Genomic DNA, 25,303 nt, shown 5'->3' on the forward strand with positions numbered 1-25,303 from the left:
TAAAAGTAGAATATAAAACCCATTCAATGGAATTTTATAATTTTTCATTAAAATCCTTTTATTTTTCTCTGTGTCTTGCACTGATTTATTGATCATTTGGAAAATATTCACTGATACCTAAAATTTCCAAAGGTTCATAAATTTCAACAGTAATATTTATTTTTTTAACATCACGTTTATTTCACTATTGAGCCTTCAGAAATACTAAGATTGGGAAACTTGATGTTTTAGCTGAAAAATATTTCTCCCAAAGTTGAAGTTTTTGCTTTACTTCATTGACCAGAGAGATAGTATACTAGTGGGTAGGGACTTGCCTTTCATACAGCCAATCCAGTTTCGATTTCTGGCACTAAACGTGATCCTTCAATCCCTGCCAGGAGTGACTTCTGGGCCCAAGCCAGGAGTAAGCCCTGAGCACGGCCAGTATGTAGCTAAACCAAACAACAACAACAACAACAACAACAACAACAAAAATCTTGAAAAAAGGTTGTCAGCTTGTGACTTTAATAGTAGTCAACAAGTTGTTCTTAAACCAGCCATCTTGTGCTGGTATGTAGTACTGACGTTTTATGTGTTGTTTGTATTTCTTCACACAAATTATTTAAGGAGACCTGTACTCGGGGACTCATGTTATAAAGTTGATCATTTTTAATTGCTTTCTCAAGAACATTAAGTGAAACTGATTTATTTTTCTGTGAGCCTGTGGTGGTAAAGAGTGTAGTGATAATTTGGTACCCACCTTGAATTTTATACCGGTACAAGGAATTAAATCACCATTAGTTTGGTTCCATTATCATCAGTGGCTGCATGGTAACAAAAGCTGAAATGTCTTATCGTCATGAACATTTTATAATTGCGGACTCCCAAATTTGGAGTGCAGACACTCCACATTTTATAATTGCAGACTTTGGTCTGACCAAGGTCTCGGTAGTCAGAGTTGTCCCTCAGAAGCATACTGAGGGAACTGTTAGAGAACCCATGATGTTGGAAAGACACATCAGTCAAACGTCAGTGTCAGAACCTTGGTCATGTCAAACCTCTGTGCGTTGGCAGTAAGCGTGAGGGAGCCAAAATTACCAGAGAACTTCAGTGATGGCATTTTGGATTTTTCTTGTGCTCATTTGTGTTTGTTCTCCATTTTTCTGTTCTTTTCCATAAAGTAAAGTAAAGTAAAGGCCCTCCCGTTAATCATCGATTTGCTCGAGCGGGCCCAGTAACGTCTCCATTGGAGACTTTGTTGTTACTGTGTCTGGCATATCGAATACTCTCGGTAGCTTGCCGGGCTCTCCGAGAGGGGCGGAGGAATCGAACTCGGGTCGGCCATGTTGGCCACTAGTAAGGCAAACGCCCTACCGCTGTGCTATCGCTCCAGCGTGACGTATTCGACATGCCAGAAACAGTAACAACAAAGTCTCCAATGGAGACGTTACTGGGTTCTTTTCCATATTATATTTATAGTGTATCCATTAAAAAGCATCCTCTTCTGTCCAGTTCTCTCAGGGCATTCAATAAAGTTGAACCACACACATATAATTTCATCTGGTCTAAATGATGAAATAGGATCAAGCTATGCTGGTTCTTCATGATGTATATTTTTTATTGGAGCTCATCAGCATTTACAATATTTTAAGTGTAATTTCAAAAGTATTTGTGCAGTTTTACATAGATTTCAGGTTTTTTCCCGTTATTTACTCTTGAGGTGATCATAGTAATATTCAGAGGCTTCTTTGCTGCTGAAATAGCATTCCATAATGTACCACACAGATGTAAATGGACTTCCTTTTCTACAGAGTGAATTCTGAAGTTTCCAGAATTTGAATTTGGAAGGATTTTCTTACGAAGAACATTACTTAGTCAGGTGCAGCATTAGGTTTGTAGGTATTACATTCGCTGATAAATGAAGGCAGCCTTTTAAACTGATACCATTTCTTTTCTTTCTGCAGTATCGTCAACCAGTATGGTCACTCCTCCAGCTGCTGCCAGTGGCCAGCCGAAACTGCAGACTCCAGTAACTTCAGGTTCTCTGACAGCAGCTTCAGTTCTTCCTGCGCCCAACACAGCTACAGTAGTTGCCTCTACTCAGGTGCCTAGTGGAAACCCCCAACCTACAATCTCTTTACAGTCTTTGCCAGTGATCTTGCACGTACCTGTGGCAGTGTCCTCCCAGCCTCAACTCCTACAGAGTCATCCAGGGACGTTAGTGACCAATCAGCCGTCTGGCAACGTTGAATTCATTTCTGTGCAGAGCCCACCTGCAGTGAGTGGTCTGACCAAAAGCCAGGTGTCCTTGCCATCCTTGCCAAACCCCATCAAACCGAGCACCGTTTCTTCCGTGCCCAGTCCCAGTATTCAGAGGAACTCTCCAGCCAGTGCTGCTTCGCTGGGCACAACCCTTGCTGTACAGGCTGTGTCAACAGCACACTCCATCGTGCAAGCCACAAGGACTTCCTTACCCACGGTGGGCCCTTCAGGACTCTATAGTCCGTCCAATAACCGAGGGCCTATCCAGATGAAAATTCCAATCTCTGCTTTTAGTACGTCATCTCCTGCAGAACAGAGCAGCAGCACCACGTCAAGAATTGGTAAGTTACTCGTGTAGACTTAATCATAGATATGCATTCATGTTAATGACCTGCGTAGATAGTGTTCCTGCGCCTGCTATTAGTGAAGAAGCAGAATAATACGATTTTATGAGAGATTAGTCTTAATAATTTTATTTTATTAGAGAAATGATGTCAAAATAAAATTTGAGTGTTTGAGAAGTTAATGTTTTATATCTTGTAGTTGAAAATTTTAATTTAGGTTGTGCACTATGAATTATGACTTATTTTAAAGTTTGCCAAGAATATTGAATAGAATAAATAAATCTTAAAGGATCTTATTGGCATAATGAGTGCTTATAAAAAGTAAAGTAAAAGTAAAAGGCCCTCCCGTTGATCGTCGATTTGCTCAAGCGGGCCCAGTAACGTCTCCATTGGAGACTTCCTTGTTACTGTGTCTGGCATATCGAATACTCTCGGTAGCTTGCCGGGCTCTCCGAGAGGGGCGGAGGAATCGAACTCGGGTCGGCCATGTTGGCCGCGTGTAAGGCGAACGCCCTACCCGCTGTGCTATCGCTCCAGCCCGCTTATAAGAGGAAAATTAAAAATCTTTACCTATTTGGAAAAATTATCACCTACATCTTCAAATGGAATAGTTTTTAAAACATTAAAACTTGTCTGATCTTCTTTAAAATTTTTTACATGAGATTATTATATAGTTTTTTGATTTTATTCCAAAATAAATTTATTTTGCTTATGTATAAAGTCTGTAAAGGTCTTTATCTTCTTTGTTCCCAGAAAGCGTACGTTTTATATGCTTTTTAAACTTTTTGTTATATGTGACTTCTTGTTGAACCCCACTGCCTTTGAATATAAGAATGGGTAGGCCATGTCATGAAATCAGTAATGTGTTTACCTTAATAGGTAACCTTACTAAACAGCTTCTGAAATACTACTTACTTTTATGAATATTATACATAAGCCTTGCCTTTTAAAAATTTCACATGTAGTCAGTAAGCTATGACAGCCAGCCATCTGAGTCTGTTTTTCTCATACAAAATAGTGGTAGTGTTTTATATAATGTTGAGAGAAAATAAATAAGTGGTGGATCACCTTTAATGTTGGACTGAAATGTATGTCAGGTAGAAGATATTAACTCTTATCATAGACATTGTTGTATGTGATGTTGGAATTTTTCCTCTGAAATTTTGAGCCCAAGTTGCTATTCCTGATCACAAGGTATTCTTAAATACAGACCTTTACCTGAAAGGTTATAGCCTGGAAAGAAATAATTTTTTGTTTGGGTGTCACATCCAGTGGAGTTGAAGGTGTACTGATGGCTGAGTGCCTGGGAATTGTCCTGGCAGTGCCCTGGGGACCATGTGGTAAAGGGACTCAAACCCAGGCCTCCTGCTTGCAGCTCATGAGCTGCAGCCCCATGACCCTTCTTCTCTTTGGTCCCAGAAATAATCGACTTACTAAATTATTGTTCCATGTTATGAGTGGCACTATTTTCCATATACGTAGAAGTAGCAGGATTTTAATTTTTTTATTTTGTTCTTGTAAAAGTTCTATGAATGTTTGGGATTGGAGTAATCGTACAGCAGCTAAGGTGCCTTGCATATGACCAACCAGGTTTCGATCCCCAGCATCCCATCTGGTCCCCTGAGCCCCACCAGGAGTGGTCCCTGAGTCAGCCCCCGGGTATGGCCTCGGAACAAAAGCAAGCAAAAAATTCTCTGAACTTTTACTGACCCTAATATGTATCTGTAACATTTACCTTGTTTATGATCTCTGGTCATGGTGTTAACTCTGAATTTAAATATTTGACTCTTATTTTTGTATTTAAAATAGTCTTGAAATTACTGTTAGTATTTAAAAACAATTAGAATTTAAGGACAAGTGCTATTAGTGTTTAAAAACAAAAATTACTACTTTTGTTATATTAGACTTCTTAACATTTGAGACATGTAAATTACTTAAAAGATCTTCATTTTATCTAGATTACTCACCTACATTTAAAAGTGAATTATTAGATATTAATAAGAACGTGAATGGCCAACTTTGTGTTGTTCTTAGTATTAATTAGAATAAGCTCCTGTGAGGGGCCAGAGAGATGGTATAGTAGCTGGGGTGCTTGCCTTGCACATGGCTGACCAGGTTCAGTCCCTGCGAGGAGCGATCCCTAAGCATAGAGTCGGGAATAAGTCAGGTGTGGCCCAAACACAAAACAGACAAAAAAGAATAAAATCCTGTGCGACCATATTTTCTTCGATTGTGCATCAATTCAGGATTGTCATAAATCTCGTTAAGATACGCATCTAGTTGTTTTGGCTTCTTAAAACCTAAGTTGAAGCGAAATAACCTTTGGTTAAACAGGTAGATTTGAGATGAAAATTTAATATATCGTTAATGTGATAAACTAGTTACACAGTTAAAACTTTGTAAATCCTACACTTAGGTTGTTATCCACTTCATATGTCATAAAACCGAACTGGATACATTTATATTTTTTTCATTGTATAGCTTCAAAAGTATATTTTCTACTTATAGTAGAATCAAATGTGTAACAGATTAATCTGAAATTTAGTATTCAAATCATAACTAATTTTATTAATCTCTGAAATACTGAACAGCTGTATTCTAAAATTCTGCATACCTGTATTACTCTAAAAATATACAAAACAGTTCCTGTTCTCACTGAGTTCACAGTCACACAGGGAACTTGACTATTAAGTCAGTAATTAATTATACATATTCTGAGTGCTAAGAACCTGCAGATTTGTGTAAAAGATTATGAGAGAGCTAGAAAAGTGTGAGATAGTGAATGTAAAAATGGTGAGAAATAAAGTTAAAGGGTTTTTGCAGAGGGCATGTATGTCTGACATTCAAAAACATTGACTACAGTGAGGGCAGTACTTTGGAGAGGATTAAAAAGGAAATAAGTCATAGGCAGTCCTCACAGAGATGTGAGCGATGATATAGATGAAAATCATTGAAAAAAATTTTCATTCCATTCACTTTTGTACAATAATCACCCACTTTTGAGGAGTGGCAATTAGAACAGTCGTAATTGGCTCTCCTGTAAAACTCCCTTGTGACTGATAAAAATGAGAGGGTGCTTGTAAAAAAATTAAGGTAGCGTGTTTCTAGAAGATAAATGTTTCTTACAATTTCTGATTTTATGTACTTAACAGTTTCTATGGACAAATTCTCAACTTAGTTTTATAAGTCATCCAAAGTGGAAAAAATAAAAAAAGAAACAATGAATATTACATTGAGCATCAAGAAGTTCCTAGTAAAAGGGACACAGGCGGTAAGCACTATGTCCAGTCCCAGAAGTTGGTTCTTGGCTTGAGACAATCATTAGTGGATTTTGACTCTTGCATGTTGAATAAGTAACCTGGAATTGGTTTTTTCTTAAGTAGTTTTAAGTGATACACTTTTTATATAAAAGTAACTAAGATACAAAGAGATAGTACAGTGGGTAGGTCGCTTGCCTTGTATGTGGCCAACCTGGGTTCAGTCTCTGGCATTTTGTATCGTCCCCTGGACACTGCTCGGAGTAACTGCTGAGGATTGGTGGGTAATTCAAGTTGAATAGGGAAAAGTGAAAAGGACCTTCTGTTTGCTTCTTTAACTGTCTTAACATGTAGATCTCTATATATATATATATTAATTTACGTCTGATGTACACTTATATATCTCTATGGAAATACATAGTTCTATTTATAGTTTATTTTTTCAAAAGTATGTATACGCACATTATGCGTATACATGTACACACGCACACACACATTTCACCTGTATGTGGGTCATGCCCATGCTGGGCACTCGCCCTACGTGCTGGCCTATCTTCTGAAATCAAGCAGTATTATTTGACCAAGGATTTTATGTACAGAAAGTAAGAATGAAATGCTTTAGAAAGCTCTTATTAATTTAATGCCCACATTATCAAGGAGGAAAAACTCAACAATGACCTTAGTAGACTTGAGAGTATAAAAGTCCTTAAGACAGAAAAACATACTCAGCTTATTCTCCTTTTGTTCTGGAAGTAACTTTCATGTATATGTTCCTATTGAAAAATTAATAGTGTGGACTGAAAAATGAGTAAAGAATAAACATCTGTGACTGAATGACAGATATAATGCTTGGTTATTTTCTCAGAATCACTGTTTTTAATGAATATTACATTTTTTGCCATGTAAAATTATTTTGCCTCTGAAAGCATAAAGTGTGGACATATACTTCATTTTATTTAACAAGTTGCTTATGGTAGGACATTTAAACTATGCATTTCTTAAATTATTTCAAAATTTCCTGGTCTCTAAACGTGAAGTTTTTGTCTCTATTGTGAAATTTGCTGTTTGTATATTTATAGCAGTGACTTATGATAGTTTTTATTTATCTATGAGAAAGTCACTTGAATTGGTGTATGTGAACCAGCTAAACCTTTCACATGATTTTTTGTTTTTTGACTTCTCAGAAAACCAGACAAGCAAAACAATAGATGCTTCCGTTAATAAGAAAGCAGCTGATAGCACGTCACAGGTAGGACTTCTCTTCTGTTCCAAAATAAAATTCTAATTACATACAGTAGATTTCTACTTTTTTGATACAGTAAAAGTTATTCTAAATCTTTTTTTATAGCTACCCCAATATTTTCAAACAATTTCCATATGGTATTTGATGATAATCTAGAGGGTTTTTTTCTTTTTGCGTAATAATTCTCTTAAAGAAAATTGGTTCATTGTTTTAACTAACTTCATAGATTGCGTATTTATCAGTGTAGATCTTTGCTTTGCTATACTGTGAAGGTACATTATCTACTCAGCTTCTTCCTGACCCATCTCTGTTGGGAGGTCTCTCAGGTTTTCTTACTTTTGTTCTCTCTCATTCCACACACTCGCTGAGGAATCAGTTTTTCAAAGCTGATCAGAAATAACTGGAAAGAAAATCTTGGTATTTCTAAATAGCTTATTAGTGTTCTTCCAGTCTAGGTATTTTTTTTATATAAAATTTTAGTCACCCAGAAATTTTGTCAATTGATTTATTTTTTGCTATAACAATTTTACTTTTACTTTTACATTTTTTAATTTTAATTTTACATTGGCTGTAATTGACATTAAGACATTAATGACTTTTGGGGGCTGGGGCAATAGTCCAGTGGGCAGGGTATTTGCTTTGCACGTGGCTGACCTGGGTTCAATCCCCGGCATCCCATATGGTCTCCCAAACACCACCAGGAGTAATTCCTGAGTACACTACCAGAGCCAGGAGTAACCACTGAACATTGCTGGGTGTGAGCCAAAAAGGAAAAAAAAAGTTATTAGATAGTTGATAATTAAGAAACTGCTTCCTAGGAAATCAAAATATCTTGAATAAATTAGACACAAAAATGACACAAAATATAAGACAAGGATATAATCTCTGTTTTCAGGGTTTTTTTCCCCCTTTAACACAACAGACTTGAATCAAAGCTAGATGTATGCCACGATTTAGAGATCACACTAAAACTATTGAAAATTCTCTGTTTGACAAATTTTAGTAGTCTTGGTGTAGGATCCTAAATGGCATGGTAGTAGTTATTTTTGAGGATCTCTTGAGGGTCATAGTTGCTTCCAGTTGGAAGTATAGGAATGTACTTGATAAAGACATAAGGTATGGAAAATGTTGATATATTCAATGATTTTTATGTGACATGTATAGGAAATCTAATTTTATTTCATCAAGTACATTTCGAACTCAACAAAGAATTTATCTCAGTAATCTTTTGTTTGCTTGGAGAGCATTTTTCAGGACAGGAAAAAACATTTTAGTAACTATTTCATCATGTATAAATGGTAGATCTTGTGTTGTCACACTCTTTATTCCCATGGCCACTAGCTTCTTGTCGTCATTCAAATGAAAATATTTTAAGTCTTATATCATTAAAATTAGAAGATCACCTCTGTTACAGTAGCTTTATTTCAAGGCTTAATAGTTTCTTGGACTAGTGACCACCATGTTTGGGGGGGGAGATAATGAAATGTTTACACCATTGTAAAACCTTTATTGAACAGCTTATTGGCAGTGTATATAATACAATGTCTATTACAGTAGAAACATTGAAGTAAAATTGGGTCAGGGGTGTATATTCAGTGATGGAATATTTGGTGGACCGTAGTTTTATATTAAAAAAAATTTGATATCGAGGCCTGGAATGTTCAAATAAAATTTATTCACATCCAATTGTCTTAGAAAAGCTAAAACAACTTTTATTGCTCCACACTTCATAGAGTTTAGAAGTAGCTGTCATAGTTCATGAAACACCTTGTACCAATCAACTCAAAGAACACCTGAAACAGTAACTGCATCAACAACAAAGAGATAGTGCAGTCAAATCCTAATAACTCTCAAAGAATCTTTTATTCAGTTTAGAGGCAGAGGAATTCACTATCAGAGATTAGGCAGATAACCTGATTCAGAAATGCCTGCTCGAAATAGCAGTTTCAGCTTTGAATGTATGTCAGTTATATGAATGCAGTAAGTACAGACATAATTGTCTATAGCATGGACATGAATAATATCTTAGTAATACAGCATAATATAAATATAACATATAATGGAGTTATATGCACTATTACAGAATTGTAAATCCATGTTTTGGAGGACCTAAATAATTTATTTTGTATTGCTTGTTGTGAATAATTAGCAAAAAATAATGCAAAAAAGTTTCTTTAGAGGAAAGTGTGTGAAGATTGTTGTATTTCATCCTGGGGCCATTAAGCCCTCGTATAAAAGATGGCGAACATGTTGTTAAAGGTTGAGTCTTGTGTGTTTATATATATATATATACACACACATATATATATATTTTTTTCTTCCAAGATTAGTTGCCTTCTGCTTTACACTCCATCAAATGTGGTGTACTGCTCTTGGTACATCAGTGGTGTCGAGTATGAAATGTCGTGCAGCCACAAACGCAGCTGTACACTCCTGAATTCAAAAATTTTAAATAGCAGCTATACAGCTGAGGGTAATAAAGAAAATTTTTTTTAACTGGATTGTGACTTTGGGGTCCTGAGGCATCTCTGTGATGCGTCGCTCTGTGTTGCTTTCTTCCAAGAGATTTATTTCCGAGTCTCTGGATCAGGGCCATTAATCAGCTTATATGGCACCAGACGCAGTTTGTGGATGTGGTTCCCAGGCTACTGGAAGCACAGGGAGATGGGGGGAGCTCACCCATTCCCGACTTCTTGTGAGCCTGGAGATGTGAGACACAGGTCTGGCAGACCAGGGTTTTTCATCAGATTCACTCATAGGTTAGGCTTCTCCGAGGTTTGTGGAGATCTGCTGTAAGCATGGCAGGGATTCAGTTGTGGAGATTTTCAACTGCCTGGGTCTCTGTCCAGGTGGGGAACTCAGTCACCCACCTCCGGGTTGCCCTGGATGAGACAACCTGGTGCTGGGTTCAGGGACGTCTCTGTGGTGCTCTTTCAGTCTTTCGAAGAGCCTGGTTATTTATAAATACCCCCCCCCCCCCCCCCCGCCGCTTTTTGTTGTTAAGTGATTCAAAAAAATGTTTAGTTACATTTCAGATGGCTTCGGATAGTGTTGAAGTTGGTCCAATTGGATGTTAATTGACATTAACTCACAACCAATCAATCATTTTAAAGAAAAAATAACTTTAGGTCATTTGTGTAATGTAATTCTAGCTATACACTTATGTTTGGTATTTTTATGAACACTTAGTAATTGGGCCTTGTAGAATAGATTTGTTATTTTGGCTGTTAAAAAGTGAATGGTTTTTGTGTCTAATCATTTAAAGCACCCAGTCACGTTAATAAGCTCTCTCCAATTGACAACTTAGTTTTTAAAAACCTTATAAAAGTTTTTTTAGTGAAGCTATTTCATTTTTTGCTGTTTTGTTTTACACAGTAGATATTTAGCTCAGAAGTAATCCTGCCAGACTCTGTCCAAGGAAATCCAATTAAGGGTACAGGTGGACTAGGCTATTTACCTTATTTTCCTGCAGTGTCCTTTCTGTCTGCCAGAGTTTCCTTTGCAAAATGCAGGTGTTTTGTTTTCCAGAGTGGAAAAGCCTCTAGCAGTGATTCGGGTGGTGTCATTGATCTCACGATGGATGATGAAGAGAGTGGAGCTTCACAAGGTACTGAAATAAAGGCATTTGTATGAAGGAATGCTTTGATGCCATTTTCCCTCTAATCCTGTGTAATCAATGATAAGATTATGATTATCCAGTCTTATGATTTATATATTTGTGTCCTTTTAAAATGAGTGGTGTTTGCATTCCAGTTAAAAAAAAAAACAACATTACGGATGTAGCAGTATAGCACTTGCCCCCGTCTTTGAGACCTCAGTTCAAGGCCCAGCACTGCACTAAATGATAGTAAGATGGAAAGAAAGTCTTGAGTATAAGCAAAGTAGTAGAGAACATGAGCAGTCAGGATAACACTTAGCTTAGCTCAAATGACACTGTTTCCCCGTGGTCCTGCATTAACCCTGTATCTGGTTTTGCTCTTTCAGTAATCATAATGCCTTTCTTTCACATGAACAGAGCCTAAGAAGCTGAGTCATGCCCCAGTGTCCACCATGAGCGCTTCTCAGCCTGTATCTCGACCGCTGCAGCCCATCCAGCCAGCCCCGCCTCTTCAGCCATCAGGGGTGCCGACAAGTGGACCTTCTCAGACAACCATACACTTGTTGCCCACCGGTAAAATGTGCTGAGTCATTGAGCTGGAACTCTTGACGCCCACAGTGAAGCATGCAAAACCCATTGAGTGGAAAGATAAGACAGGAAATGTGGCGTGGTTCTGTTCTTAATTTGATTGACCTGGCACATCTATCAGGAGACAGACTACTGTACATGCTACCTCAAGAAGCTGTGAATTGGACACTTATATCTTGCAGCCTAAATATCCTAAGCTGGAAGATAATTAGGACAGTTTGTTGTCTTTATAAAATAACCCAGTGCCTACAGATGATCTGAAAATTGCTAATATAAAAAGCATTTTTCCCACTAAGGAAAATATTGAGTCCACAACTCGATGTTAGCCAGAAAAATCAAGATGAGTCGCCGGATTTAGATGTTTTAGGGAGAAATATCCTTTATGCATGTGCACTATAGATAATAAAATGGGAAATAAAAAGATGAAGAGCTAACTCTTCTGATATGCTTTCTTCCCTTTAAAAGGCTAACATTGAAAGTTACAATCTGTAAACCCTGAGCATTCTTTAGTAAAGAAATCCTTTTTATCGTTGTTCGAGCCAGCATTAACCTCCAAATTGGTTTTATTATAGTATCCATTTTTGCATATGAAAGTAGCTCTTAATTTTATAGTGCATCATATTTATAAGATGATTCTATTTGCAGAGTTATTAACAAGAGACTGTTAACTCCTATAATCATTGTTGTAGTTTCATGTTTCCAATGAACATTTAGGACTCATTTTTTAGTAGATCTGTATTAATATTCCTCAGAGCAGTAATGCTTTCTGGGATATAGATTATAGGACAAGAAAGAGGATTTTTTTTTAATGGATGTTTTATTGCTTTCATTAAGATATTGTTTAACCTGAGGGAAGCACCATTTGTAATAGCCAGCCGGGCCCTTGAACCTGGGATATAGTTCTCATTTGATTTATACCCATTGGTAGGAAGCCAGGATGACCGAAATATCTGCACTGCTAAGAACTTCATAACAGAGCGAAGAGGGAAACATTTTGCTTGAAAATTTAAAAATTTTTGCTTTAAAAGGTTGTCCTCAAGCCTAAACATTGTTTTCCTTCACATGCTTACTTTCTGGTCAGCTGCTCCTTTCTGCTCAGCGCCTCGTTCGAGCACTGAGGGTCGCCCTCTAATTCTCCTTGGATAAGATTATGGAAGGGACTCTTGTCCCGATTTCTTTTCTCTGGATAGGTTTTGTGCAAGGTTAGTTACGTTAAGCAGAGAATTTACTGCATTAACCTATTTTTTCTTTTCTGTGTCAGCTCCAACTACCGTGAATGTAACACATCGCCCAGCAACTCAGGTGACCACAAGACTCCCCGTTCCAAGAGCTCCTGCGAACCACCAGGTGGTTTATACGACGCTGCCAGCGCCATCAGCCCAGGCTCCCCTGCGCGGAGGAGCAGTTATGCAGGCGCCTGCTGTTCGGCAGGTCAACCCCCCAAATAGTAAGAGGCTCTTTCCGTTTTGTGGGGTTGGAGTGATGGATGGTAGCATTTGATTTAGCAAAAAGTGCTTGCAGTATCATTCTTGTCACTTGTCATCCCGTTGCTCATCGATTTGCTCGAGCGGATGCCAATAACGTCTCCATTCGTCTCTGTCGCATGCTAGTGTAGCCCAACGGCATCTGCTCACTCCAGGAACACGAGGGGCATCAAACCATTCATTTAATGCTCTTCTTTCTTGACGAAGAGACCTGCACCAGCTGGCCACGTGCCAGTGTGAGGGTCCCCACTGCCGTGGTGGAGTCCAGTGATTTGTCTCCAGTGCATGTTGGGTTTTCCTTCTAAAAAATTTTCTTTTATTCTGACACCACGATTTACCAAGTTCATACTATAGTTTTCAGGAATGAAATGTTCCAGCACTAACCCCACCACCAGTATGCTTCCCACCACCAACCTCCCCCCGCCTGCCCCCTTGCAGACACACAAACAAATATATTTCATTTTACAGAGGCAAATGGAATCACCAAAACTTAGATCAATGAGAGTGAATTTCCGATCATTGTTGTCTCATGTTGGTGTTACTGAAGTCATTGAGAATCTGCTGTCTGCGCAGTTGCTGGTTGAGCCCTTTGTGTTATTGTTAGGCTCATTGATCCTGGTGGTCTTTGAGGCAACTTTCGGTCTGATTTGCTGTGATCCTCTACTGGGTTGACAGTATTCTGAAATTTACACAGTCGTACAGTACAAGAGTACAAGATTTAGAACAATTTGACGAGTTGGCAGTTGGATGAGATTAAGTTGTGGAGCTGGGCCATTTCTATGACGGGGTTTCAAGTGTGGCTTGTGGGCTTCTGGACCTTCTAGCAGAAAGGGGAAAGTCTCCCCTATCCCCTGCCACCCTACCCCCCACCCCCATTTCAAGAAGGCCCCAGAGTTCTCAGCCCAGACCAGTCTACCCAGGTCTGTGTCCTTGATTCTCTTGTCTCTATCAGTGACTCTCATCCTCCAGTAACTAATTGAGACGAGGGTTGATGAAAGTGCTTTTCTTGTTGTTGTTAATTTCACGTATTACATTTATTGATTTATCATGTGCAGGTGCTACTTTGGCTTTTTCTGCTTTCGTATTTTAAAGACCTCGCTTTACTGCCTTCAAATGTTGAGTCAGTCTTCTGCCACGTTTAGACTAGAATTCTCATTTTGTTTCTTGTTGCACAGGTGTCACAGTTCGAGTGCCTCAAGCAACTACATATGTTGTAAACAATGGCCTAACCCTGGGATCAGCAGGACCTCAGCTCACCGTGCATCACCGGCCACCTCAAGTGCATACTGTAAGTTTAGGGAGTTCTCAGCTGCACACTGGCAAATATTACTCTGTTTCGAAGTTTCATCTTTAAACTTCTTTCATCAAAAGGAAACAGCAGTTATCTTTCTAGCAACAAATTTTTTTTTAAGAAAATAAATTTTATATTACTATGAACTAATGTTCTTGGGATGGTGATCATTGAAGATTGCTGAGTTTTTGGGTGTGTTTTGTTTTGGAGCAATACCCAGTGGTGTAGGGGCTCCAGGCCTGATTCTTCCTGACCCATTGCTCATGGGACTGTCCAGTGCTGGGGGTCAAACCTGGTCTCTCTCTCCTGCTCTCCCCTCTGAGCTGTTTATTCACTTGAGCCAGCATCATTGACTTTTGCTTGTGCCCCTGTGTACTGTGTAAGAGAGTTCACAGCTGAAACAGGTGAAGTGGAACAATGGAAGAGTGGGGCCATGGAGGTGGTTAGGGTGTGTGTCGTATGTGTCTGACCCCAGTTTGGACCCTGACACAACTTGAAATCCCCAAGTGTGGCCTTAGAGGCCCCAAGCATGGTGGTCCCGTGGCCCTGAGCACTGCTCCACTGGCCTGGTGGACTTAGTTTTGCTGGGAGTTGTCTCAGGGCCCTGAGAACTGCTTCAGAGGCCCTCAAAAGAGTAGAAAAGAATAGTATTTTACAAGTGTTTCGTATGTGCTTTGTTTACCTCAAACCTTATCGTCTGTGCTTTATTGCTGTCACTTTATTTTTTTAAATAATTCATTTGTTAAGAGTCGGTAGGAAACCAAAGATTTCTCTTTGATTTAGCCTCTGGAACAATATACATCCTGTGATGTGACTGTAAATACTTGGTTAGTGTGTACAACATGTAAATGGATGTGCAAGCTTTGTGAGGGAGAGGAGATGATTAGGAGGCTGATAACCACTTTTGACTTACTAAATTTTTTTTAAGCACTCATAATAATGCTCAGCAGCCATTGAGTATTTCCTCTGTCCAGACGTTCTTCACATACGTGAATCCTTCAGGAAGCCTTGCTCTCTTTTATTATACATAGGGCAGCAGTCATAACTATGGCCCAAGGTCAAATCCATCTTTTCAGCGTTATGAACCTATGCCCTTACTGCCTATTACTTTTTATTGTCCCATTATGATGAAAAAATTACAGATGGCTACTCTATTTAAAATGCATTGGAGTGTTCTAGGCTTTAAAGTACTCTCTGCAAGATAAATTACAGATAGGCACTCCTAAGTGTTTTGCACATATTGCCAAATATAATTCTCAAGACCTTATGAGGATCACTTTCCTTTGATAGAAAAAGGGTAATATGTTGCACCGATGTTACTCAGTGTCATTTTCCAAAATAAGTCAGGGACAGAATAGAACTCAGCCCTGCAGAGTGTTTTTAGAGCACTTTAGTCTGGCCCTACTAGGGTCAAGGGCAAGTTACTGCATTACTGTTGCTTGCAACTAATAAAAAATATTTCATTCTAAATTACTTCAAAAATATTTATTAACAAATCTTTGGCTTTACACTAAAGTTCTGTAATTATAACTTGATTATGGTTTTTTTTTTTTCCCCACACCAAGTGGTCCTTAAGACTTCCTCCAGGGATCACTCCCAGCAGTACACAGAGACAGTGAGCGGTGTCAGGGATTGACAGCAGCTAGGAAGGTGCCCTGCCTGCTGGACCATCTCTCTGGCCCATGCCCCATACCCCTTCCCTAACCCCGCCCCATCAGAGCTTTTGTGTTTTTTGGGGAGCCATGCCCAACTGTAGTTGTTCAGGGCTTATTCCTAGTTCTGAGCTCCGGGATCACTCCTGGCAGTGCCTGGGGGACTATGCGGGATGCCGGGGATTGAACCCTGGTTGGCCTTGTGCAAGGCCAGCGCCCTGCCTGCTGTACTATTGCTCCGGCTTCCACCAGAGATTTTTACAAAAGGGGGTTTTATGTGTATTCTCTTGTAGCTTCATAACTCAGAGGTGAGACTTTTTCAGAATTTCGTTTTATTTTTTTCAGAGCACACCTGATGGTGCTCGAGAGTGGAGAGCATCGTGTGGTATCAGGGCTTGGGCCCTGTGCTCCAGCATGCAGAGCCTGCGCTCTGGCCTTTGGAGCTCTCTCCCTCATCCTCAGATTTTATTTTCCTGTAATTAAAAATGTTTTTTGGTGAAAATTTTCATATAGGCATATAAAAGTAGACTATTATTACCGCTTAACCCTTTTAAATAGTTGTCAGCACAGAGCCCTTTTTATTTCATCTGTGGGCCTGCCCACGTATTCTTACAGCCCATGTTACTCTGGATTGTTTGAAGCAAACTCCTGATGCCATATTATTATTAAGTCTATACAACTTCAACAGAAGTCTGCATAGCAGTTGCAGAAACTAAACAATAACTCAAAGTTTTAACTTGTTTGGGATAAAAGAATTTCAGTAACTAGAAAGGACAAGCCATTGAAGTTACTGTTCACTGTCACTGTCACTGTCTTCCCGTTGTTCATCGATTTGCTCGAGCGGGCCCAGTAACATTGTGAGACTCGTTACTGTGTTTGGCATACCGAATACGTCACGGGGAGCTTGCCAGTCTCTGCCGTGTGGGCGAGGTGCTCTCGGTAGCTTGCCGGGCTCTCCTCGAGGGACGGAGGAATCGAACTTGGGTCGGCCATGTTGGCCGTGTGCAATGCCCTGCCCGCTAAATTTCTGTCCTTCCTGCACTCTGGTTCACGACTTCAGCTGTCTTCTCTTAGGTCTCCATGAGTTTTTGTTTATTTCATGCTGTCTCCTTAGGTGGTTGAGTCATTTCAGAAAAATTTTGAGGGTGGATAAGCAGCAACACAGGCCAATATTAAGCCTACTTTTGCCTCAGCTGCCTTTTTTCTTTTTTCAAGTCCACACTGGGCCGGGCTCAGGGCTTCCTCGGGCTCTACACTCGAGGACACTCTTGGTGAGCTTCAGGGACCGTATGAGGTGCTGGTGATTGAACTTAGGTGGCTGTGTGCAAGGCAAGCACCCTGTCGCTGTACTATCTTTTGGGCCCCCAGCTTTGGGTGTTTCAGTTATTTCTCTTTCTTCCTTGCTTAATTTTAGCTTTTAAACTCTGGATTGTACCTTTTTTATGACATGAATTTCTAGAAAATAAGAGCTTTTACAATTATGTTTATGAATTTGAGCTTTATTTTATGTTTCCCGAGATTATTCAGGATAATCTTTTTAAGTTCTTAATATGTGCAGCTTGATATGGGTACTAAGGTTTGAGGAGGCATGCAGACTGAAGAGTTCTTAAAAATAGCAGAGGTCAAGGACACCTACCTTGCGTGCAGCTCACCCAGTAGGTGCTGCATAGGGTCTCCTGAGCACTGCTAGAAATGTTCCTTTGGCACAGTCAGGAGTAAGCTCTGAGCTCAGCTGGTGTGACCCTAAGTGTTCTCATTGACCTTCACTGAAGTACCTATTTAGTGTGATGAATTACTTAATGAAATGGATAGTCAAGCGTAGTTTTTGTCAATGAAGTTCAGTTAAATACTTTTATCTAAAGTCACTGAGCCGAGATAGTTCACATGAGTAAAAAGATGACTGATGACTCATGAGTATTTTCTAGATTTTGCTTTAATCCTTTTAAAAATTAGCATCTAAAAATCTTAAAATCTTAATACCCGCAATGACCAGTGCTGGTTGGATGAATTTAACTTGTGCTTTCTCATCATCTGGCCTTTAGTCTTCCTTCTGAGTTTTTTTTTCCTTCCGTACATACCCTGTTTCTAAGTAAACACTTGTTTTGCCAGTGAATCTTCTAACTTTGCTATTTTCATGCCTCTGCGTGTGTTTGATCTCCTGGTAGGAAGGTACACAGCTGTTTCCTGCATTTCAAAATCCTGTCATTTATGCTCACTTTTAAAAGCATGAACCTTTGTAGGCTGGCAAATAGCAATATATTATACACATTTTATACATTTAGTACATATTTCAGTACACAATCAGCATTTAATGAACTGCTGTAAGAAAGGCTGGGAATGTAGTTCAGTAGTAGATCACTTCTTTTGTTAGTTCAATTTCTGGGAGCCAACACATACGCGCACACACATGCAGTTAGCATAGGAGAGGAAGAATATGCTATTGTCTTGACGTGGAAAAACACTACAAATGAAAGTATATTGGGTACTCAGATTTCCTATGAGACTGCCACTTGTAATATTGTTAAAGTATACCACATGGGGATTTGTAGCATAGAGTCAAACATTATTTTGTTAGAAGTGGATGATCATTTCAGCTTCTGTCAAGATGATGTTCTAGCAACCAGGGCTTTTGTTTCACAAGGGAAACACTATTTTCTTTTTTCTTTTTTTTCTTTTTCTTTTTTTGCTTTTTGGGTCACATCCGGCGATGCTCAGGGGTTACTCCTGGTTCTGCACTCGGGAATGACTCCTGGCGGTGCTCAGGGGACCATATGGGATGCTGGGAATCAAACCTCGTTCAGTCATGTGCAAGGCAAACGCCCTACCCGCTGTGTGATCTCTCCAGCCCCGGGCAACACTATTTTAGATCTAGGAAGTAGAGAGGAGTCATCTCAGCCGAGCTTGTCAAATTTGCTGTGCTCTTTGGCATTTCCCAGTAAGCTTTTTGTTTCTGTATAATGGTTAAGAGGGTCTAACTCTAACCCCCCGCTCTTCGTCTCCTAGGAGCCGCCACGCCCTGTGCACCCAGCACCCTTACCAGAAGCCCCACAGCCACAGCGCCTGCCCCCAGAAGCTGCCAGCACATCTCTGCCTCAGAAGCCACACTTGAAGTTAGCGCGCGTTCAGAGTCAGAATGGCATTGTACTGTCCTGGAGTGTCCTAGAGGTGGATCGCAGCTGTGCCACTGTGGATAGCTACCATCTCTATGCGTACCATGAGGAACCCAGTGCCACTGTGCCCTCACAATGGAAAAAGATTGGGGAGGTCAAGGCACTCCCCTTGCCCATGGCATGCACTCTCACCCAGTTTGTATCTGGCAGCAAATACTACTTCGCCGTACGAGCCAAGGATATTTATGGACGTTTTGGACCTTTCTGTGATCCGCAGTCAACAGATGTGATCTCTTCTTCCCAGAGCAGTTAAACCCTGGAGCCTTCCTTCCTCTTTCCGAAGTTCCATTTTGGGGTCTTGTTTTAATCTTGTGCATGATGCCCATTGTAAATCCACATTGTGCAAGATTTCTTGGACAGATGTATATATACACTACATTTGTTTATAATCAGAAGTAAAATAAACTCTGCCCATAAAGCAAGAATCTCTTCCTGGACAATTCAAGCTTCAAGGTTTTAAGATGTAAATGTGCACCTTGCTTTAGTTTTGAGATTAAGGAATACGTGTGGGTGTTTGTGTGTGTTCTTCCCTATTTATATGTCTATTGCAGTGGGATCTTCCATTTTCATTCTCAAGTTTACCTCTCTTCCAGTATGAAGTAAGTAGATGATCAGAGGGTCTGAGTGAGGTATATAACTGGCCTGATTCTGTTACTAAGGGATCTTAAGGGATCTGTCTGTAGGTTCAGAGTGATCTAAGCTGAATTGAAACAAAACCCAAAGAAATAAAGTTAAATTATCTAATAGTTTAAATAGTTAATTTGAACACAGGAAAGGATCTTTTCATCTTTTCTTTTGTCTCTTCTGGGTTGTTAGGTTTTAAAAAAAAGATCTTCCACAGCCCTTCCTTTTCCTAATCTGGCTTTTACATTTATTTTGTGCCTTAAAGATTAACCACAAATATAAGCGGGGCCATTTGCCCATTGTTGTTTACTCTTCCCTTTCAGCCTTTCACCTTCGTCTGTCCTTCCTCTTCCCCCAAATAGAGCACACTCCCCTCAAGGGGATTTAAACCAAGGCTTTTATATATGTGTATATATATATCCATCACTACATTTCATTCCAAATCATGACTTGCTATTTTATTCTAACAATATAAATGCTTTTATTTTTGGTCACTATTTTAAATTAGCTGTGTGTAAAGTAGACCAAGAAAAGACCATATTGTGTAAGAAAACTTTCCTTCACACGTATTTTAGTATCTATATTGCACACTGTTAGATTAGGAAAGCAGTTCTACTTCACTTTATCACCCAGAGCGTTCTTTCAAAGGAAGCAAAGAGGAAAATTGACAAAATGTAGTGAGCTAAAATATCAAAGGGAAAGCTTCATTTCCTCTAGTCTTATTTCATTCTTCCCATTTAACCTTTTAACTTTGTTTCTCTGGTGCCAAGTTTTCTGATTTACCCTAGGTAGAATTTACCCTTTGGGTAAAACATGCTTTCTGGGGTCATTTCGTATGGCAATTAGACAAAACTTTGTATGCATCTCTGTTCCAAGTTTCACCGAGGTCTTGGAGTACCAGCGATACAGGTGTCAGGTGGTTGCTTGAGTAGATGGACTCGGTCAGGGCAGCTGGGTATGTGTATGCGTGTGTGTATACCTATCACTTACCTGCGGGGTGACAGTGTGGTTGGGGACGTTTAAAGGTGTTCAAGGAGATTGTGAAATGGCTTTTCAGATCATCTTCCCTTACCCATATTTGAATTCTTTTTCCTGCCTTCTCAAAATAGTCCTTAATTTCTCCTGGAATCCCAGGAGGAAGCCATCCATTCTATTAATGCTGCTTTGTTTGCAACTTTGATGGCTTGAAATATGAAGCATTTGAGTCATAAAGACACTTTCTGGAGAGACTTTCACTGGTCAGAGTACTCTTACGTTAGGCGTGAAGTTTTCATTGATGCTAAGGAAAGCCTATGGATTGCCAAAATGTCAAGGCTCCCAACTCTTCCTTTCACCCTCAGAAAACGAGACCTAGAGAATTAAAACATTCATGCATCAAATCTGCCAGCCATGTAGATGTTACCTATTCCAGGACTGAGGATGGGAAAGAAATTGCAAATGTCATGCCAATGAAAATTTCATCAGGGAGAAGCTGTTGCTCCTCCAGGTGTGTGTGAGCACTGTCCGAGACGGCCTGTGTGAACGGTCAGTGTGCACTTTGTGTTTGCATCCTTGTTGACAGAAAAGAAAGTCCGCCCGCGGTTGAGATTGTTCCGGTGTTACGGTCACGTGATAACAGTTTGCTTACCCTGCCTAAAAGGGATTCCCTTGATGAGTATTTTTACTTACATTCCCTGGTCTTTTTTTAAAGCTTCAGAGCATTATTTAATCAGGTGAAGAAAGCCCAATAGCACAAATATAGTTTATTGTTTTAACCTGAATTGTGTTTTCTGTTAAAAGAAAAACTCTCAACTTGTAAATTTCCGACTACACTTATTACTGCAAAATAAGACTTTGTTCCAGATGGTGGAAGGTACAAAGAGAGATTGTGTGACTATTGAAGGGAAAAAATATAAATGATGTCCTTGAATTCAACTGCCAAAGGGTTTATAGGCAGCATCTCTAGTGGGGCTTACTGGAAGGTGTGAGGCTAGAACTCTAGGCTTTTACTTGGGGCAGGTTTTCATGATGATGAGCACTTGATTATTTTCAGTCTGTTTCTTTGGGAAGAAAGAATGGAGACTCAAACTAGTAACAGTGACTGACGGAGACTTGTTCGAAGCAGGTCACAGTCCACGGTACCTTTTTTATTTGTGAGGCACCTTTTCACAAAGTATTAAAATAAGCTTGCATTGGGGAATGCAAGCGTGCTACATGTTCAGCCTGACAATATTTGTATTGCCCTCTTGGAAATCTTGGAAACTTCTGATATTTCGACCTGAAATACGGGAGGTTGTGTGGCATTTGAAGGTAACGACGATGTTGGTTACTCTCAACTTTGCACTTTGTCAGAGTAATTTCACCCTGTTTTAAGCGTGAGTAAGCCTCTTCTAAAAATTATGTTCTTGCCAGTACATTTATAAATTACATGCATAGATAACATCTGATGTTAACTTTTTGAGGTTACTAGTTCCCTCAATTTCTCTGGACTCAACTTTTTGAAAATATGCTGAGTACTGTGTACTGGTTAACACAGTAGACCTTTATGAGAGCAGCAGAGAGTAAAAATGTTTAAAGTGAATATTGGGATACTGTTTGCCTCCGAGTGGCTTACCCCACTCTCCCTGTCCCCATTGCCAGAAAATAAATGAAAGGTTTAATTTTTTTTTCCTAATGACCTAAAGCAAGGAGCTTAGGATTTTAGGTACATCTTTCTGCAGAACTCCTGGAGCCAGCCGCACCATACGGTTCTCTTATTGTATTGAATAAGAGTTGATTTCGTTTTTGTTGTTTGCTCTTTGGCTTATGTTCCTTAAATGATCATTTATGCAGCAAGGTGAGTGTTACTATTTGCATGATATGCATTTATCTTGTTCCACAAAGTTTCCAGTACTGTACAAGAATAACAAAATATGCCTGTGGAATCTATCACTTTTATACACTGTGATCTTAGCACAGTAGAGTAATGCAAAAACCTTACAAGTGTTCTCCCCGACCTTCCTTCCTGGGCTGTTTTGGTATGCTAGAATTTATTTGTTGGAGTTTTATCATTGACTAATCATTGGATTGTTTTATTCTAATTTCCAGAGAACCATGTCCCAGTATTAGATTATTACGTGTAACTATCTAAAAACCAATGTATGATTCTGCTCTACTTTCCACTTAATTGAGTAAACAATCCCCAAACCCTCCTCAAATGCCCAAGCCCCTTTTATACATTGGGACAAAAAAAAAATGCAGTTCTCAATTCTCATGAGGTATTTTATTAGTGTGTCCGATTTAACTAATTCTTGAAACTTACTCCCCTTGAGCCAGCCAGCGTGGGGAAGAAAGGACAATACAAACACATATTCTGTCTTAAAATACCTTTTTTTTTCTTTTTTGGTAGTCAGTTAAGTATGCATCATTTATATTTAAATGCTGTCTTTTTTAAAAGTTTTATTTGTAAATAAGGTAACTGGGCAATCAGAAACCTTTTGGGGAATCTTGGCTTTAGTATTTTATCAGCCATTTAAAAATTAAATATAAAAATTAATCCTTTGTGGGAAACTTGCATCCTGATTTTTCTTTATTGCAGTTGAAAGTGTAAATAATAAGACAGTGTAAGACCTAATGTCTAATATAAAGTGGGCTATCGCAAGTTGCCCTATTTTTATTAGGTTTTGAAGGTTTTGTGGTTATTTTCTTTTTTTAAATGTACGGTAGAGTGGTGTCTGTATAAGTGTTAACTGTAGTGGGATTTTGTCCAACAGGCCTGAAATTTATACTTTGAAATAAACTACTGGGTTTGTAACATTCTGTGTGATTTTCTATTCATTTTGATCACTCTTAGCCCAGGTGGTTTGTTGGTCTCTTTGTAAGCCCCTGAAGAATCCCCATACACTGTGCAGTGACTTGCCACCACCGTCACATAGGTGGTTCATCCACTTGTTCACTTTGCAAAAATGAAGTTGGGGGACGCAGTTGCTCTCTTGATCTTACCTACTGAAACACGTGAGGTGGTAGACCAGGAGGATAGTTGCTCAATGGGTGCCTCTTGGTGAGTAGAAAACCCACTGACTGGGTTTCTCTTAGAGGTTCCATGAGAAGGCAGCGCCCCCTTGGTCAGACACATGTGACAAACTGCAGGATCAAGCATGGGGAGGACCACGACTGCATTCAATAAATTTTATTATGTTTATTTTAAGGAAAAGCATAGCTAAAATAGTGCCTTTGGTATCTTATTTATCTATTCCTCCCCTCATCACCCGCCTTTTTATCTTGCTACAAAGTGGGTTTCATGGTGATGAAATCAAAGTCGAAGCTCTCCGGCATGCCCCTGTGAAGTGTTTTGTTGAAACGGTTCCAGTGAAACACAGGGAGGCCGCCCTGGACGGTTGGGCCACTGATGGCGTAGGCTGTGAACTTGGATGCAAGGTACATATCTGCCACCTGAAAGAATCATGCAGAGCTTAGAAACCAGGGGTGGGATGAGGGAATGACTTAATTTCCACAAGTTTTGGTAGTTCATTTTTTTACCTCCTGCTCTTGTTAAATTCATGTTAGCCTTTTAAAATGAAATATAAGCGTGCACATATTAAAAGTGCAATTTTGTATCCATTTAACATTCAAATATGAATAGAATTAAACAGTGTAGCCTAAAGTGTGTGGAGTAAGATTACTTGTGTTCACAATGGAAGCTCTAATTTTTAAAAATCAAAAAAAAATTTTTTTAGATCGTGCAGAAGGTAAGATTCTTGTCTTGAATATGACCAACCCCATGGTTCTCCAAAACACCTAAAGACTGGATTGCTCTAGATCTTAACCTCAGGGTAAAAGAGAAAAGTCTCAAAACTTATGATTTTCCCCACATTCAAAATGACGTGGAAAAAATGATACTTTAAAAAAATTTATCTTTTAGCAAACTTCTGATGAAAAATTGGTGGGCTCTTGTCTTTAGAAGAAAATAAAATTTGGTAGCCTGAAGCTTGGGTTGGATTTACACAAGCAGCTAGGCAGCAGAAATAAGGTGTATTTGGGAATAATTACACACCTGGCACATTTCATAGACTATCTACAAACACCATCGGAAAAGAAGCACAGGAACCCATGAATTGGTGTGCCAGGTCACTAATTCTCTGACACTTCAGATGCACGAACTTGATCTTTATGATTGGCACACTGAACTGAAACTCAGGACTACTCTAGAGATTTTTATCAGGTTGACAAAACTTAGAGGTTAACAAGAAAACACGGAATCCTCAGCCTTGAGGATCCCTAACACCCAGTAGTAGTGTGTAGGTGGAACTGGAACAACTGCCTTTCTGAAAAATGGGGGGGGGGGGGGGGGAAGGACCACGTTTGTAGCATTTGCTGATGTCTGTGGTGCAAATGCTCCCACCAGGGCTGATTTCAAGATATGACCATGATGTCAACTGACTTCTCACCTGCACTGCAAACCATTCCCCGGATGATGAGACACATGAATGCATTTATCAGTTCTAACATGGCAAAAAACCATCAGAGCTTTGAGCATCTGGTCTAATCTGCTTTGCAAAATTCAATTCCTGTTTAATGTGAAATAACTCTGCTCTCAACATGTGCTTTTGGGCTTTGGCCCACTCTGGTCAACTAATCAACCTGATCACCATCCTCCTCCCCCTCCTCCTCCGCATCAGGTACATATGCAAATATGTACCATTGTAAACTGTACAGATACTGGAAGTCTAGTTTTCATAACCACCTAATCTGTGGAGGTAAGTGCTTGAACCCCCATCTTGCATTGGCAGGGAACAGTCATGGCAAGTCTTGTGATGACAACTCTTAAGTTGTCAGAGCAGGGATTGAAGTTTT

At 39.5% G+C, this 25,303-nt stretch overlaps 2 protein-coding genes across 4 annotated transcripts in view; one reads left to right on the plus strand and one right to left on the minus strand.

Moving 5' to 3' along the window:
• The window catches only part of ATF7IP (activating transcription factor 7 interacting protein), a 96,640-nt gene extending 73,376 nt beyond the window's left edge, over positions 1-23,264 (plus strand). For all 3 annotated transcript variants that reach the window (XM_056134556.1, XM_056134558.1, XM_056134557.1), the window contains exons 9-15: positions 1,944-2,582; positions 7,027-7,091; positions 10,614-10,692; positions 11,101-11,256; positions 12,533-12,718; positions 13,931-14,043; positions 18,702-23,264. In XM_056134556.1, coding sequence (XP_055990531.1) covers positions 1,944-2,582; positions 7,027-7,091; positions 10,614-10,692; positions 11,101-11,256; positions 12,533-12,718; positions 13,931-14,043; positions 18,702-19,121 — 1,658 coding nt within the window. In that variant the 3' untranslated portion in view covers positions 19,122-23,264. The remainder of the gene's footprint in view (positions 1-1,943; positions 2,583-7,026; positions 7,092-10,613; positions 10,693-11,100; positions 11,257-12,532; positions 12,719-13,930; positions 14,044-18,701) is intronic.
• A 366-nt stretch (positions 23,265-23,630) lies between these two features.
• PLBD1 (phospholipase B domain containing 1) overlaps positions 23,631-25,303 on the minus strand; it is a 67,184-nt gene continuing 65,511 nt past the window's right edge. Inside the window, exon 11 of the mRNA XM_056134614.1 lies at positions 23,631-23,902. Coding sequence (XP_055990589.1) covers positions 23,735-23,902 — 168 coding nt within the window. The 3' untranslated portion in view covers positions 23,631-23,734. The remainder of the gene's footprint in view (positions 23,903-25,303) is intronic.

The sequence above is a fragment of the Sorex fumeus genome, unplaced genomic scaffold, assembly GCF_029834395.1.
Source record: "Sorex fumeus unplaced genomic scaffold, SorFum_2.1 ptg000100l, whole genome shotgun sequence".
Lineage (NCBI taxonomy): Eukaryota > Metazoa > Chordata > Mammalia > Eulipotyphla > Soricidae > Sorex > Sorex fumeus.